Here is a 16638-nt window from a genome sequence, read left to right as displayed (position 1 = left end):
TATTGTGCTTACTGTGAAACATGGGTAAACACAAGCTATGCAGTGTATGTCACACTAGATTCTCTCCCTTATCTAATGACTCTGTTTCCTGTGAACAATGCAGTCAATCTTCACAAATCAGTGAAGGGGCTGGGGGTGAGGGTCCAGAGCCCCACTGGTTAGGGTCTCTTAAGACTATGATGTAAGATATGTCATCCCAACTCACTGCTAATGTGCAAAAAACTCAGCTGGTGCAACAAGCTGTTGCAGATTTATCTGCTAGGGCAGATGCACAGCCCCCCTCTCTCAGGCAGGTCCTCAGAAGCGTAGTTTACCTGCTGTACTATCTGATACAGATGATGATATGCAAGATGATGGGGATGACCTGGATCCCGTTAGTGGGGATCCAGATGCTGCTCAGGGTATTGAATCCCTCATTTTGGCTATACGGGATGTGTTGAAGCTACCTCTAGAGGATGCTGCGTCTCAGCAGTTGTTTTTCTATGTACAAAACAAGCCTAATGTCACTTTCCCTGATTCTACAGAGTTAGATGACTTATTCAAACAGGCCTGGAAAAATCCAGACAAAAAATTCCAAGTGTCCAAAAAGTTTTTGCGCACTTTCCCATTTGCTCCTGAAGGTAGAAAATTTTGGGATGAACCCCCTGTGGTGGATGTCTCAGTATCATGCCTGTCTATAAAGGCGGTGCTACCCGCGCCGGGCTCCTTTACCATGAAGGATCCTGGGGATAGGAAGATAGAGACTACACTAAAAGCTATATATGCAGCAGCCGGCCTCTCACAAAGACCGGTCATTGCGGGTTGCTGGATGACCCATGCTGTTCATTCTTGGGCCATTCAGATTCAGGGGGGCCTCTCGGGGGATATGCCCTTAGTTACTATGGTAACCTTCCTGAAGCACATTCAGGACACTACCCGTGTCCTAAGTGATTCACTCAAGGAGATGGGGAACATTAATGCTCAAACTTCTGCCATGGCAGTGTCGGCGAGCAGGGCCTTGTGGTTGCGTCAGTGGATTGCGGACGCAGAATCCAAACATAGGCCCTCATTCCGAGTTGTTCGCTCGCAAGCTGCTTTTAGCAGTATTGCACACGTTAAGCCGCCGCCTACTGGGAGTGAATCTTAGTTTATCAAAATTGTTAACGAAAGATTAGCAGAATTGCGAAAATACATCTCTGTGCAGTTTCTGAGTAGCTCGAGACTTACTCGGCATCTGCGATCAGTTCAGTGCTTGTCGTACCTGGTTTGACGTCACAAACACACCCAGCGTTCGCCCAGACACTCCTCCGTTTCTCCAGCCACTCCCGCGTTTTTCCCAGAAACGGTAGCGTTTTTTCACACACTCCCATAAAACGGCCAGTTTCCGCCCAGAAACACCCACTTCCTGTCAATCACATTACGATCAGCAGAACGAAGAAAAAACCGTGAGTAAAATTCCTAACTGCATAGCAAATTTACTTGGCGCAGTCGCACTGCAGACATTGCGCATGCGCACTAAGTGGAAAATCGCTGCGATGCGAAAAAATTAACCGAGCGAACAATTCGGAATGACCCCCATAGTGTGGAATCTCTTCTCTTTTCTGGGGAATGCCTTTTTGGGGTCAAGTTGGATACCTGGATTTCCAAAGTTACGGCTGGGACATTCACGGTTCTTCCCTCTGGGGCCCTGCCGGTGAGACGCTCCTATCCGGGGCCGTCTGTCCAGTCCTTTCAGTCTCACAGGTTTCGATCTAAGGCCAGAGGTGCCTCCAATTAGGCTAGAGGCACCAGAGGTAAGTCCAGAAAACCGGCAATCACCAGTTCTCAGGACCAGTCCACCAGTTCTGCTTCCACTAAGGCCTCAGCATGACGGTGCCCACCCACCCCGAGGGGATCTCGTGACGGGAGCTCGACTGCGTCACTTCAGCCAGGTCTGGGAGGCTTCCTGACAGGATGCCTGGGTCAGAGATCTTGTTTCTCAGGGCTACAGGCTGGAGTTCGACAGTACTCCCCTTCAACGATTTTTAAAATCAAGCTTACCAGCTTTGGAGGATATGCAAGTTATGTTGCAACAGGCTATCCGAAAGTTGGTCCAGTCCCACGTCATTGTTCCAGTACCACTACTGCATCGCGGCAAGGGGTGTTACTCAAACCTGTTTGTGGTGCTGAAGCCGGACGGTTCGGTCAGATCCATTCTGAATCTGAAATCCTTGAATCCTTATTTGTGGGTGTTCAAGTTCAAAATGGAATCCCTGCAAGCAGTGATTGCGGGCCTGGAAGAACAAGAATTTATGGTCTACTTGGATATCAAGGACGCCTATCTCCATATTCTGATTTGGCCGCCTCATCAGGCATACCTACGGTTTGCCCTGCTGGACGATCACTTCCAATTCCAAGCACTGCCCTTCGGCCTGTCTACAGCCCCGAGGGTATTGGGAGATGATGCTTCAACTCTGGGTCCAGGGGGTCAATGTGGTCCCTTATCTGGACGATCTTCTGATAAAGGCAAGATCCAGGGAGCTTTTGTTGCTCCATACTGACCGCACCATCCATCTTCTGTCAGATCATGGGTGGATCCTCAACTTACAGAAGTCCCACCTGGAGCCGACTCAGTGGCTCCTGTTCCTGGGAATGTTGCTGAATACTGTGGCCCAGAAGGAGTTCCTACCAGAGGACAAGGCGAAAACACTTCAGGAGATAGTCCGCATGGTACTCCGACCTACTCGAGTGTCCGTACATCTTTGCATAAGATTGTTAGGCAAGATGGTTGCCTCATACGAGGCGATCCAGTATGGAAGGTTCCATGCCAGAACATTTCAGTTAGATATCCTGAGCAAGTGGTCCGGCTCACATCTACAGATGCACCGGATGATTCAGCTGTCACCTCAGGCCAGGATTTCGCTCCTGTTGTGGCTACAGTCCTAAAATCTCCTGAAAGCCAGAGTTTCGGGATTCAGGATTGGACCCTTCTCACGACGGATGCGAGTCTGAGGAGATGGGGAGCTATCATCCAAGGGGCACAGTTCCACTTCCAGGGCAGGTGGTCAGCCCACGAAAGCCTCCTTCCGATCAACATTCTGGAACTTCGGGCGGTCTGCTTCAAGCCTCTTCTCTGCTCAGGGATCGTGCAATCCAGGTACAGTCGGACAACGCCACGGCAGTGGCATATATCAATCGACAAAGAGGGACAATAAGCAGAGCCTGCATGCGAGAGGTGTCAAAGATACTCCTCTGGGTGGAAAGAAATGCAAGAGCCATGTCAGCGATCTTCTATCCGGGTGTAGACAACTGGGAAGCGGACTTCCTGAGTCGTCACAATCTCCACCCGGGGGAGTGGGGACTCCACCATCTGGTGTTCCAGCAGACCATCAACCGTTGGGGTTGCCCACAAATAGACATGATGGCTTATCGTCTCAACAAGAAACTTCCCCTGGTATTGCTCACGAACCAGGGACCCTCAGGCGAGGGCAGTGGATGCACTGATGTCGCCTTGGCCATACCGGCTAGTCTACCTGTTTCCTCCGATACCATTGCTCCCAAGGGTGCTCAAGCGGATCAGGAATCAAGGTGTCCAGGCAATTCTGATTGCCCCTGATCGAAGACCTTTGGCCTCTTCCACTCAGAAGAGATCTTCTGCAACAGGGATCATTCGTCTACCCGGACTTACGGCGTCTCCATTTGACCTACGGCACCCTGGGATTTGAATCTGGTGTTGGGATTTCTACAGTCCTCCTGGTTTGAACCTCTGCTGATGGTAGAAGACAAGTACCTCACGTGGAAGACGGGGATGTTACTGGCCCTGGCTTCTGCTCGACGTGTCTCAGAATTGGGGGCCTTATCATGTAAAAATCCGTACTTTACGAGGACAAAGCGGAGCTCCAAACTAGACAGCAGTTCCTGCCGAAGGTTGTCTCCGCTTTTCATCTGTATCCACCTATTGTGCTTCAGTCCAGTTCTGACGGTTCTCCTCTTCCGGAGGCTTTACATGCTGTGCGTGCTTTGAAGATCTATGTCAAGCGCACAGCTCGGGTCAGAAAGACGGATTCCTTGTTCGTTCTCTATGATGCATGTGATTTCTTAGTTTTTTATTTTTCATAATTTAGCAAAAATCTCAAAAACACTTTTTTCATGTTGTCATTATGGGGTATTGGGGTTCATTCCGAGTTGATCGCTCGCTGCCGATTTTCGCAGCGATCAGATAAAAAAAAGGGCATTTCTGCGCATGCGTATGCCCTGCAATTCGCACGCATGTTGTACGGGTACAAAGCCCTTTGTGGTTGTGCTCAGGTTCTAGCGAAGTTTTCCTTCGCACTGGCGGCCGCTAGAAGATTGACAGGAAGGGGGCGTTTCTGGGTGTCAACTGACCGTTTTCAGGGAGTGTTAGCAAAAATGCAGGCGTGTATGAAAAAACGCAGGCGTGGCTGGGCGTTAGCTGGGCGGGTGTATGACGTCAAATCCGGACACGAATAGGCTGAAGTGATAGCAAGCGCTGAGTTGGTTCAGAGCTAATCAGAAACTGCACTAACTGTTTTTGCAGAGCTCGGCTGCACATGCATTCGCACTTCTGTTAATCTAAAATACACTCCCCAGTGGGCGGCGGCATAGCGTTTGCACGGCTGCTAAAACTAGCTAGCGAACGATCAACTCGGAATGACCCCATTTGTGTGTAGAATTTTGAGGTAAAAAAATAATTTATTCCAGTTTGGAATAAGGCTGTAACATAACAAAATGTGGAAAAAGTGAAGCGATGTGAATACTTTCCAGATGCACTGTATATAAATAAGTAGCAATTAATGTTGGGAAATTTTGCATTTATTGGTACTTACGTTGCTACCTGCAATATGAGGTTTCTAGTTTGCATCTATTCGCTGTGATACTTTACTTATCATCTCTTGGTAAAAAACTGGTTTTAAAACTTTCTATGTATTGTCCTTTTTGTGTGTTTAACTAAAGATTACTAATAATAAAACATCCCACAGCTCACACACACTAGCAGCAGGCGCTAAGATAAGAAAACTCAGATAACAGGGGTCAGGCAAGCTCTATTCTCTACTGCTGGGGGACCTAAAAGGATTTGCTGGGAGTTGACAGCAGAGGCTGATGAGCACGGACAGGAGTCATGCTACTGACAGCTGCAAATCACTGCCCAGAAATTCCTTGGTGGAACCCTGGATGCAAAAAGGAATCCAAACAATCAGTAGATTTGATTTGTAATGCAGGGCAGCAAGAGATTAGAGCTTCAAACAAGACTCTGCTGCAGATTGCGGGAGGGTAGGTAACTACTGTATGACTTACTGGTCATAAGGAATAGACATAAAGGGGACCAAAACTAGGGTAAATTAAGAGAAATATAATTGAAGCACCAATGTGACTAAACAAAAAAGGGAGAAGTATAAGGGAAAAGAAAGGATAAATGAAGAGATAAAAGAAAAGGACATTAGGAGGAAGAAGTGAGGATTGAATTTGGTAGCATAGGAACCATATCTTGTGAATGGTAGCCACAGTGTAATTATCTAAGCTCAAGGTGTATTCCATTGAGGTTACAAATGAACACAAGTATGAAGGGCTGTTAATGAAGGTGCAACTGGAGATTTCTAATTTTTGGCAATGAAAGATTTTGCGGCATTACAAATATAGACTATAGTATTAGCCAGTCTTGTTATGGACTAGATTGGGGCACTCATGAGACAGACTCCACAGTACAGAACCATCTCAACAGCATCCCACATGTAACACCAGCTCTGCAGAGTAAAATTTAAACCAGACATATTTCTGTACATTTTAATGCATAGTTACAATTTATTTGCTGAATTTCAAAGATTGCAAAAAAAACCTCCATAAAACAATGAAATGTGCAGAAGTTTATTGGAAGTTTATTAGGCAGAAATATAAAGCATCAAAGCCTACAACAAATGATCACATCAAAATAAAAGGATAGGCCGCACTAACAGTTATAGCTCCGTTGAGGAGGGAATCCCGGCGATCACAATGTCGACGTCAGAATTCCGACAGACGGTGACATGCCGCCACTGGAATCCTGATGCCACAGGCTTTTCTCTCTCTATGGGTGTCATCGACATAGCTCGCATATCTAGTGATATGGAATCTACCAAATTTGAACTTGACAAAATTATAGACAAATTTGTCACCAGGGGGTATGATTTAAACATCCTGAAGCCACAAAGAACAGAAGTTTTACAAGTACAGAGGGAACAATTACTTCACCCAATTAAGAAACAACAGGACTCGATAATACCGCTGTCACAGTGGTGCGGTAGGAACAACCTCGACCTAAATCCCCTTAAAATAGTTGAGATGATGGTAGATGTGATAGCCGATAGAGTGGTGTCGTGGGTTGACTCCTTTAAATTTCTGGGGTCCAGAATTTCCCATGACCTTAAATGGGGGCCAAATATAGGCTCCATTGTCAAGAAGGCGCAACAGCAGTTGTTCTTCCTGAGGCAACTCAGGAAATTCAATATTTCACAGAAACTGCCGATTATCTTCTATACAGCCATTGTGGAGTCTGTTTTATGCTCTTCAATCACAGTCTGGTATGGAGCTGCCAATGAGTGTGACAGACGGAGGCTACAGAGGGTGATGAGGGCTGCAGAAAAGATCGTTGGAGCCGTTCTCCCCTCTGTTCAGGAACTCTACCTGTCCAAAGTCAAGAAGCATGCAGGGAAAATTGTGGCAGACAAGCTGCACCCTGGTCACGTCCTGTTTGAAACACTTCCATCAGGCAGGCGTTATAGGTCCATTCTCCCAAGTTGACCAGAACCAAAAAAAGCTTCTTCCCACTAGCTGTGCACTTACTAAATTATGCATAACAAGTCTGGCACAACGAAGTACTATTTAATTGTAAACAGTGTTTTATACTAATGTATGTTATGTGTGTATGTGTGTTTTGTTATGCCTTTTCCTTTTATATTGTTATTTGGTGAAGAATTGTAAACCGCAAACAATTTCTAGTATACGTGAGTATACATGGCCAATGAAGTCGATTCTGATTCTGAGAATGCAATTTCACACAGCCAGCCCTGTAATCCAGCATGCCACTCAAGCACTATGGACAATAGTGGCAACTGATAAAAACCTTAAATGTTTTCAACATAAATGCCCTATGAAATGCTTCACTAGGGGACACAACATTCGAGATACTGTGGTCTACACTTATATGACTGGTTTCTCCACCCATACACTAGCAGCAAATTTTCTGAGATCCCCGGGTTGTTACAAATGCGTCAATTGCACAATGTGCAAACATATGAAAACGGGTACCAGTTTCCAGCACCCACACGGTAACAAAACATTCCAAATTAAACGTGTTAACATGTCAAATGACCCATGTGTTTTATGTCATCATTTGCCCATGTAACAAACATTATGTGGGCAAAACCACGAAGACAGCTTGAGAAAGAGTGGCCATGCATCAAAGCCATCAAACAGGCTTTGCGTAATCACCAGGCAGATCAACCGGTTGCCAAGCACTTCTTACATGCTGGCTACCTGTTATGATCCCTCAAACACATGGTCATCAGTGCACCTACCAACATCATTAAGAGGTAGGGATAGAGGTGGTAAACTACTAAAACTGGAGGCCCCATGGATCCATAGACTCAACACTATGCACCTGCTTGGATTAAATGAAAAATTCAGTTGGAGCGTATTCAGGGCCGGCTCTACCATTAGGCAGCTTTAGGCAGCCGCCTAGGGGTGCCAGTCCCTGGAGGTCGCCGCTGAATTAATCTAGCAAAAAACTGCACGATCTGCGTGTATGTGGCCTCCTCCTTTTACACTGCGCTGGCTTCTGCTGGGGGTCTAATCAGGGGCAGACACCGCTATTTGTCTGTTCCACATAGTGTCTCAGCGCTTCCACAATGCTGACACGTGTAACATCAAGCCATGTGGCGGCACATAGGAGGCAGATGTAACTATGGGGTCTATTTACTAAGCCTTGGATGGAGATAAAGTCACTGGAGATAAAGTACCAGCCAATCGGCTCCTAACTGCTGTGCCACAGGCTGTGTTTGTAAAATGACAGTTAGGAGCTGATTGGCTGGTACTTTATCTCCAGCGACTTTGTCTCCATCCAAGGCTTAGTAAATAGACCCCTATGTCGCCTGAGGGGCGTCCCCATGGCCGCGCCTCATAGCACCTCCTTCAGGCCCCTGGATCCCGGCTCTCCAGCAGCGTCGCTGGGTAATTTTGTGACTGTTTACAATATACTTCTGTTTTTGGTCAGGCTGCGTGTAAGGAGGGTTAGATGGTTAGAGTTAGAGAGATTAGGAATTAGGTTTAGCATAGTTACCTGCTAGGTGTCGGGATGTAAATGAGACTCATAGTTAGTAAGATCTACTTGTTGAAGAAAAGTCACTGTGCGATTGCTGCTGTGGTGGAGGTGTATCGTGATTGGACAAATGGCACCATTGCGAATAACCGATGTGGAAACTTCGGGACACCACGTGCCATTGATGTGAGAGGTGAACGTTAGCTACGAAGGTGCATTAGAGCCGACCGACATGCTACAGTGGAGCAGCTCACCGTCAAAATGAACCTGGGGGTGGCTACCAGACGTGTCTAAAATGATAGTTCAGCGAACGTCTAGCTGCTGTCCGTGCTGCACACGACGGTTACTCTGGCTATAGAGCTGGTGGTCATAATACCGTGTATGTACTTCTCTACTTTATTGCTTTTTTATTCTTTTTTTTATGTTTTCTATAAGGTCTCTCCAGTGGTACAAAATATATTAGAACATTTGAACATACATTATATACAACTATATTAATTCCATATGAAGGGGCCCATTCAGCATCCAATGATGAAATGTGGAAATCGCTATTTGGCTGTTTCCGCACTTCTGCGCATGGGCGCACACCGCTGCGCGCATGTGGGAGGACATGAAGGCAATCTAAGTCCCAGCGGGGGCGACGACGGGTCGGCGACGGGGCGGTGATGCAGCGTTTTGGGAGTGGCGTTGTGGCATTGGGGGGTACGCTCTGGATAACTGAGGCGTGTCCGTACCGTTTGCAGGCTGGGCCGCGGCGGCTGCGTATGACCCGAAACATAGCTAGGCTGCGATGGCAGGGGGCAACCCATAAGATGCAAGCACAGCGAACTCGCATTTTTGAACCGGCATGCAAAGTGGACTTGCCTGCTGGGCGGCCCCCCGCCTGCTAGAGAAATGAGTTGTAGTTTTGCGATTTCTCGCAGAACTACAACTTATGCTGAATTAGGCTCAAAGTTCAAAAGCAAAACAAGGTAAGAACAGACTTACCCTTCAAAGCAATGTGCTACAGTCAGCACCCATTTTTTCCCAATGAGAACACAACCACAGATGTGTCCGCTAGGTTCACTCTGTAGAGAGCACTGCCAAGGCCATCGCCCAGGCCGGCTGGTTCTGCCACCAAGGATTCTCTTGCTCATTCTGGCTGCGGGGCGGCGTCCACAATCTGAACATGACATGAAGGGAGAGGATGTTTTATTTATTTTTATTACACAGCTGTACCAATGCAATTTTGCCTTAATACACTTTAAAAGTCTGAATTACCACTTTTTTTTTTGCCCATACTCACACACCCTCTCATTTCTTACACAGTCAAAATCAATTTCTGCACCTATATTATCTACGCCTTTATTACACTTCAAACTAAGGGCCTGATTCACTATGGATAGCTATTGAGGCTGAGATAGCTGAGAAATCTGCTACTGCTAGAAATCACAGGTAGGTAAAATCGTGCTAAACTAGGACATTGTCCGGCCGTAAGGCATGCTGAAAGAGTATGTGTTCATACAATGCCTTGAATAGGTTGTCTAAATACGGAACTATTATCACTTCCATGGAGCTGAGATGAGCAATCATCACAGACATCACTTTCACAGACAGCACTTTTGTGAATATCCGAGGCACTGATGAGAGACCAAACGGTAGTGCCTGAAATTGATAATGGCTTTGTTGTACTGCAAACCTTAAGTACGCCTGATGTGGTGGCAAATTGGAATGTGTAAGTACGCATTCTTGAGATCCAGTGAAATCATGAATTCCTGTGGTTTAGACCCACAATCACTGACCGCAGCGATTTCATCTTGAATCTGTAGTAAGTGACATACTGATTGAGCCCCGTTAGGTTCAATATCGGTCTGACTGACCCCTCCGGCTTTGGTACTACAAAAAGATTGGAATAAAATCCCTGAACCTGTGTACTGGATGAGAGACTAAATAGCTGTCTACAAAACTGCCTTATTGTCTGCTGACACAGGCAGACTTGTCCTGAAAAACCGCATCAGTGGAAAACTATTGAACTCCATTTTGTAACCTTTGGACACAAAATTGCGGATCCACCTATCTGTGTATGTACAGCTGGCTTTGTGTTTCGACGACGGCTAGTGGTTTATTGAAAAGTACGTCCTCTACCACGTCTGCTGTGTACAGTTGTTTTTCGAGCACGGACTCGAAAGGACTGAGGTGTAAAAGATTTGAACGCTGGACCAGCGTATTTCCTTTTAGGAACTGGTGTGGGCAACGGTAGGAAAACAAACTTCCCCCCAGTAGCCTGAGAAATCTAATATGTCCCAATAAGGACTAAATAACATATTGCCAGCATAAGGCAATGCCTCTGTTCCATCGAATCAGCCTCGACCTGCGAAGACTGTAACCAAAGCGGCCATCGGGCCGCAATAATAGCGAGAAATCACTTGGTCAACATCTATAGATGCCATAGCCAAATACTCAGTTGATTCGCAAAAGTGATCGTTTAGAAGTAAAAGGTGGCCTGAGGAATGCACCTGTTGTGGGCCTAACTTGAACTGTGTCACCTATGCAACTACAGCCATGTTAACCAAAACCCCAACTAAAGCAAGTCTAAACAACACTTCTGCTGCAGTATAAATGGAATTTAGCAGGGCCCTCAGCTTACACTGTAACGGGTCTTAAAGCGTCATTGCAGCTGAGACTGGAATAGTTAACTTATTTGAAAGTTGTGAAACTAAAGAGTCCACTGGTGGCGAAATTTCCCAGTTAGTTATCATAGTGGGAAAGGATAGTTAAACAGAAAGCGCTTTGCACAGAAAAACGTTTATCTGGATTTAATAAATCCTCATTTGTTTCCTGAGATATTCAGGACTGGCATTGAATCATCAGAATACATGTAGGACTTGAACTATAAATGGACGTTTGTAAACCCTGCATAGTTCTAGGAACATTCTGAATGCTGTGGCTGCTCAGACGGTATTACCGAAAAACAGACTTAGCCGCCTCACGTTCTTTCCATGCAGCGGACCAATGTGACTTCAAATCAGCCATCACACCTGCCATCTTCGCTAAAGGAGGATCAGGGCAGAGGTCCTTAACTGGACCCGTATGTACAAGACACACTGTGCAAGTGGATGCTGTTTCAGTAATTACGCAAACACACAGCCACAAATGAGTTATTTGTAAAAAAAATAATAATAATAATAATTGAAGTGTGCTTGAGTGCATCACCGGTACACACTATATGCTGTTCAGTATGTGTTTTACTGACGAAACCCTACTAACACCCCTGCCCCCTCCAGTGGCCATGTGTTGTAGGACCGACACCAAATTCCTGGAGGAAGAAACAGGAATTATAAAATGGCATACACAGCATGTTATTTTTAATGAAGTCTTTTAAAACACACACACGCACACACATATATATATATACATACATACATACATACATACATACATACATACATATCCCCAGCATAGGCTTAATAGCCTGTTTTGCCCATAGGTATGTAAACAGCATACGGGTATGTACAAGTTAAACACACACTGGGCATGCAGCTTCCATATTAAGCTGGACTGGGCCTCAATATATATACCCGCACACACACATCTCTAACCCAGTGCAGAGTGGCAGATGGAGATGGATATATACATCCCCATGGCGGAAGCGTGAACTTACCGTTTGCTCACTGCAGTAGCGGTGCAGCCTCATGGGGACCGGTGATGGGCTTATTTGAACACATACATGAGAGCCTCCCCCACATCCCCACAGTAAGCGGCGGTCAGCTGCATACAGTATGTAGTAGTGATCTGGCTATGCAGCAAAGCGGCGGCAGTTGGAGCTGACTGCTGCGTCAATGTACCAGAGTGGAGCAGCGGGAGCTGTCTGCCGCGTCTAGCAACATTGGAGCTACGTGTAGTGGCGGGCGTCAGTATGTACTAGAGTGGCACGGTGGCAGTGGGAGCTGACCGCCACGTCCAGCAACATTGGAGCTCAGTGTAGTGGGGGCTGACCACCACGTCTATGTACTAGAGTATAGCGGTGGCAACGGAAGCTGACCACCGCGTCTAGCACCATTGAATTCTAGTGGAGTGGCAGCAGAAGTTGACCGCCGCATCTATGTATAGTGCTCTTGAACTGGGCAGTGGTATGGGGATAGTGAGCCTCGGTCCTTTCACATAGGACGGTGGGAGCTGACCGCCGTGTAGTTCCACAGCAGCGGTTCTGGGGAGAGGGTGTCAGGTTCCGCACATGTAATCCCCCTATAGTGAAAGTAAACACATACAGAGCGGCGGCAGCGTGAGCTGACCACCCACTCCTAACTCACTGCACCTGCCAGGATTTGGAGCTAATGACGGGGCTTCTCTGTAAGCTCCATCCTGCTCCTGCAGCCATGGTTGAGTCAGCAATTGCTGATGAAGGTCTATGGCGGTGCGTCCCTCGTAAGCACCGACATAGCCTTATGCTGCTATAACAGCATCCACAGTCCTGGACCCACGCTTCTTAGTAAGCTGGGAAGGGACTGTGGAAGAAAAAAAGAAAAATTAAAAATAAAGTCTTTGAGACTTCCAAAACATCATCATCATCAACTTGTGCCTAAATTCCAATCTGAAAACATATGTAATTATCTTTCATTTCTTTTTTAGATTGGCAACAAAAAAATATACCATTACTCATTCAATTATAAAGAAATTTTGCACAGACTATTAAAAGTAAAAAAAAAATATATATTGATGAATGTTCCTAGATGAATTCTTCCTAGAGATGTACCTGATATTGCACATACATCATCATGATATCTTGCCTTGCCTTCTAACATGACTTTCCAAGTAGTGAGGTTAAACTTTTTTCCCCTAGTATTATTATTATTTGAGTCTTGCATCTAGGTCATTCATCCTGATTAATGTATCTCATGTCAGACTAATTCATTTATTTAAGAGGTTCTTGAGTCAAGGGTTGCATTTTGCAGTACCTGACCTGATTGTTGCTGAAAAATGTCTGCATTTTACGCCACTTAGATGTAAACGCACCACTGTGAATTTTGATTTAAGTTGTTATTCTCTCTGTTCTGCTTTAGATTCCTTTGTAGCCTCCAGTATCCTTCATGAAGCAGCAGCTGACCTCTAGAAGAGTTTTGTTTTTTATTAAGCCAACATTAACATCTAAATTCTCCATTGCCCATTACTCTGAAGACACGTCAAGCTGTTAAGTGATTATAAGACAGTATGATTAATGGGTAATAATGACTATTGTTATTAAATTGCTAACTCATTTGTTGTAGAATTATTATCTCAATTTTTTAGCTGTTTGAAGACACTATCACGTATATCTACGGATTAAAATTAATAGAGCATTTCTTTTTAGTTACTTAGGGATATATTTCTTCTATCGTGCTTGTAATTAGATGAAGTGGCAGCAAATCCACTCCTTTAGAATGTGAACTTCCAGTCAGGGCCCTCTTCTCCCTTGTTCCTTCCCTTGGACCATCCATACTCCTGGCTTTTTGTCTCCTTCTACACTTTGACTCTGTCTGCTCACCCATATGATGGGCACAGGATCACTGAGCTGTTGTGCCTTCCCCTGCAACTCACCACTGCCTGCTGACTTTAGCTGCGGCGAGATTCCCTACCCGTTCCCCTGTACTTCTCACTCCGTGGGCCTAATTCAGAGTTGATCGCAGCAGCAAATTTGTTAGCAGTTGGGCAAAACCATGGGGGTCATTCCGAATTGTTCGCTCGTTGCCGATTTTCGCAACGGAGCGATTAAGGCAAAAGGTGGTCATTCCGAGTTGTTCACTCGCAAGCTGCTTTTAGCAGCTTTGCAAACGCTAATCCGCCGCCTACTGGGAGTGAATCTTAGCTTATCAAAATTGCGAACGAAAGATTCGCAATATTGCGAAAAGACTTCTCTGTGCAGTTTCTGAGTAGCTCGAAACTTACTCTGCCAGTGCGATCAGTTCAGTGCTTGTCGTTCCTGGTTTGACGTCACAAACACACCCAGCGTTCGCCCAGACACTCCTCCGTTTCTCCAGCCACTCCCGCGTTTTTCCCAGAAACGGTAGCGTTTTTTCACACACTCCCATAAAACGGCAAGTTTCCGCCCAGAAACACCCACTTCCTGTCAATCACACTCCGATCACCAGAACAAAGAAAAAACCTCGTAATGCCGTGAGTAAAATACCTAACTGCATAGCAAATTTACTTGGCGCAGTCGCACTGCGGACATTGCGCATGCGCATTAGCGTCTAATCGCTCCGTTGCGAAAAAAAATAACGAGCGAACAACTCGGAATGACCCCCAAAATGCGCATGGTACGAAGTGCGCATGCGGTTAGTATTTTAGCCAAAACTTAGTAGATTTACTCACGTCCGAACGAAGAATTTTCATCGTTGAAGTGTTCGGAGTGTGATTGACATGAAGTGGGTGTTTCTGGGCGGAAACTGGCCGTTTTCTGGGAGTGTGCGGAAAAACGCAGGCGTGTCAGGGAAAAACACGGGAGTGTCTGGAAAAACGGGGGAGTGGCTGGCCGAACGCAGGGCGTGTTTGTGACGTCAAACCAGGAACGAAACGGCCTGAGCTGATCGCAATCTGTGAGTAGGTCTGGAGCTACTCAGAAACTGCTAAGAATTTTCTATTCGCAATTCTGCTAATCTTTTGTTCGCTATTCTGCTAAGCTAAGATACACTCCCAGAGGGCGGCGGCCTACCGTGTGCAATGCTGCTAAAATCTGCTAGCGAGCGAACAACTCGGAATGACCCCCCATGTGCACTGCAGGGGGGGCAGATATAACATGTGCAGAGAGAGTTAGATTTGGGTGGGGTGTGTTCAAACTGAAATCTAAATTGCAGTTTAAAAATAAAGCAGCCAGTATTTACCCTGCACAGAAACAAACTAACCCACCCAAATATAACTCTCTCTGCACATGTTATATCTGCCTCCCCTGCAGTGCACATGGGCCCTCATTCCGAGTTGTTCGCTCGCAAGGCGAATGTAGCAGAGTTACACACGCTAAGCCGCCGCCTACTGGGAGTGAATCTTAGCTTCTTAAAATTGCGACCGACGTACGCGCAATATTGCGATTACAAACGAGTTAGCAGTTTCAGAGTAGCTCCAGACTTACTCTGCCTGTGCGATCATTTCAGTGCTTGTCGTTCCTGGTTGACGTCACAAACACACCCAGCGTTCGCCCAGGCACTCCCACCGTTTCCCCGGCCACTCCTGCGTTTTTTCCGGAAACGGTAGCGTTTTCAGCCACACGCCCCTGAAACGCCGTGTATCCGCCCAGTAACACCCATTTCCTGTCAATCACATTACGATCGCCGGAGCGAAGAAAAAGCCGTGAGTAAAAATACTTTCTTCATAGTAAAGTTACTTGGCGCAGTCGCAGTGCGAACATTGCGCATGCGTACTAAGCGGATTTTCACTGCGATGCGATGAAAAATACCGAGCGAACAACTCGGAATGAGGGCCTTGGTTTTGCCCAACTGCTAACAAATTTGCTGCTACGATCAATTCTGAATTACCCCCAGTGTGTTATTTGAATGCAATACTTTGCATGCTTTTTTGTGATCCCGTGTATACTATGCTGCATACACCTTGTGGTGTCTAACCAATAATAATAATAATAACAATAGCCTAAGTGACAAAGGAAAAGTTCCAGCTGTTTGTCAAGTTGCAGAAGCCACCATAGTGTGATAACATTATATGATAACTACATCTATTTTCTTTATTTAGATGTTTCTCTGCTTTCTGCTAACTTGCACGAAACTGTGATTCCAACCAGAAATGTAGACAGGGCTGGCACAAATAATGTCTCCTCCAGCTGAGCATTAAGAACTGGGAGCTGCATGTTTTAAAGGGATGGTATCTGGATCCCGGTGATTGGTATACAGGCGGTCAGAACACACACAGTGGCATCCCGACACCTGGAAGGTAAGTAAGGTAACCCTCCTCTTCTACCCCCCTACCTCTCCCTTCCTGCAGCCTGACCCTAACCCCCCCAACCCCGCAACCTAACCCTAATCCTCCCCAGTGGTGCCTAAACCTAACCCCCCTTCCTTCCCGCAGCCTAACCTTAACCCTCCCCCTGCAGCCTAACCCTAACCCTCCCTTGCAGCCTAAACCTAACCACCCATTCCACACGGTCTGACCCTAAGGAGTCCCAGCATACTTACGTGTCGGGATTCCGGCATCGGTATTCCAACTGCCAGCATCCAGAAACGCCAGTATACTACCCGCATAAATAAATGAGAAGAAAGGGATGGATGGATGAATGGGAAGGGATGAATTGAAAATCTGAGAGTCAGTGCAACTCTGCACATTAGGTTTTCCCTGACTAGTTCCATTTAACATTATTTGCAAGATTGCTTTCTTTAGATGGAACACAGGTTGCAGTATCAGGTAGCAAC

At 46.1% G+C, this 16638-nt stretch overlaps 1 protein-coding gene across 2 annotated transcripts in view; it reads right to left on the bottom strand.

Moving 5' to 3' along the window:
• The window catches only part of CORIN (corin, serine peptidase), a 521516-nt gene that overhangs the window by 77742 nt on the left and 427136 nt on the right, over window positions 1-16638 (bottom strand). For both annotated transcript variants that reach the window (XM_063920973.1, XM_063920972.1), the window contains exon 19: window positions 9257-9431. In XM_063920973.1, coding sequence (XP_063777043.1) covers window positions 9257-9431 — 175 coding nt within the window. The remainder of the gene's footprint in view (window positions 1-9256; window positions 9432-16638) is intronic.

This window comes from Pseudophryne corroboree, chromosome 1 (genome assembly GCF_028390025.1).
Source record: "Pseudophryne corroboree isolate aPseCor3 chromosome 1, aPseCor3.hap2, whole genome shotgun sequence".
Lineage (NCBI taxonomy): Eukaryota > Metazoa > Chordata > Amphibia > Anura > Myobatrachidae > Pseudophryne > Pseudophryne corroboree.
This window is presented reverse-complemented; position numbering and strand designations above follow the sequence as displayed.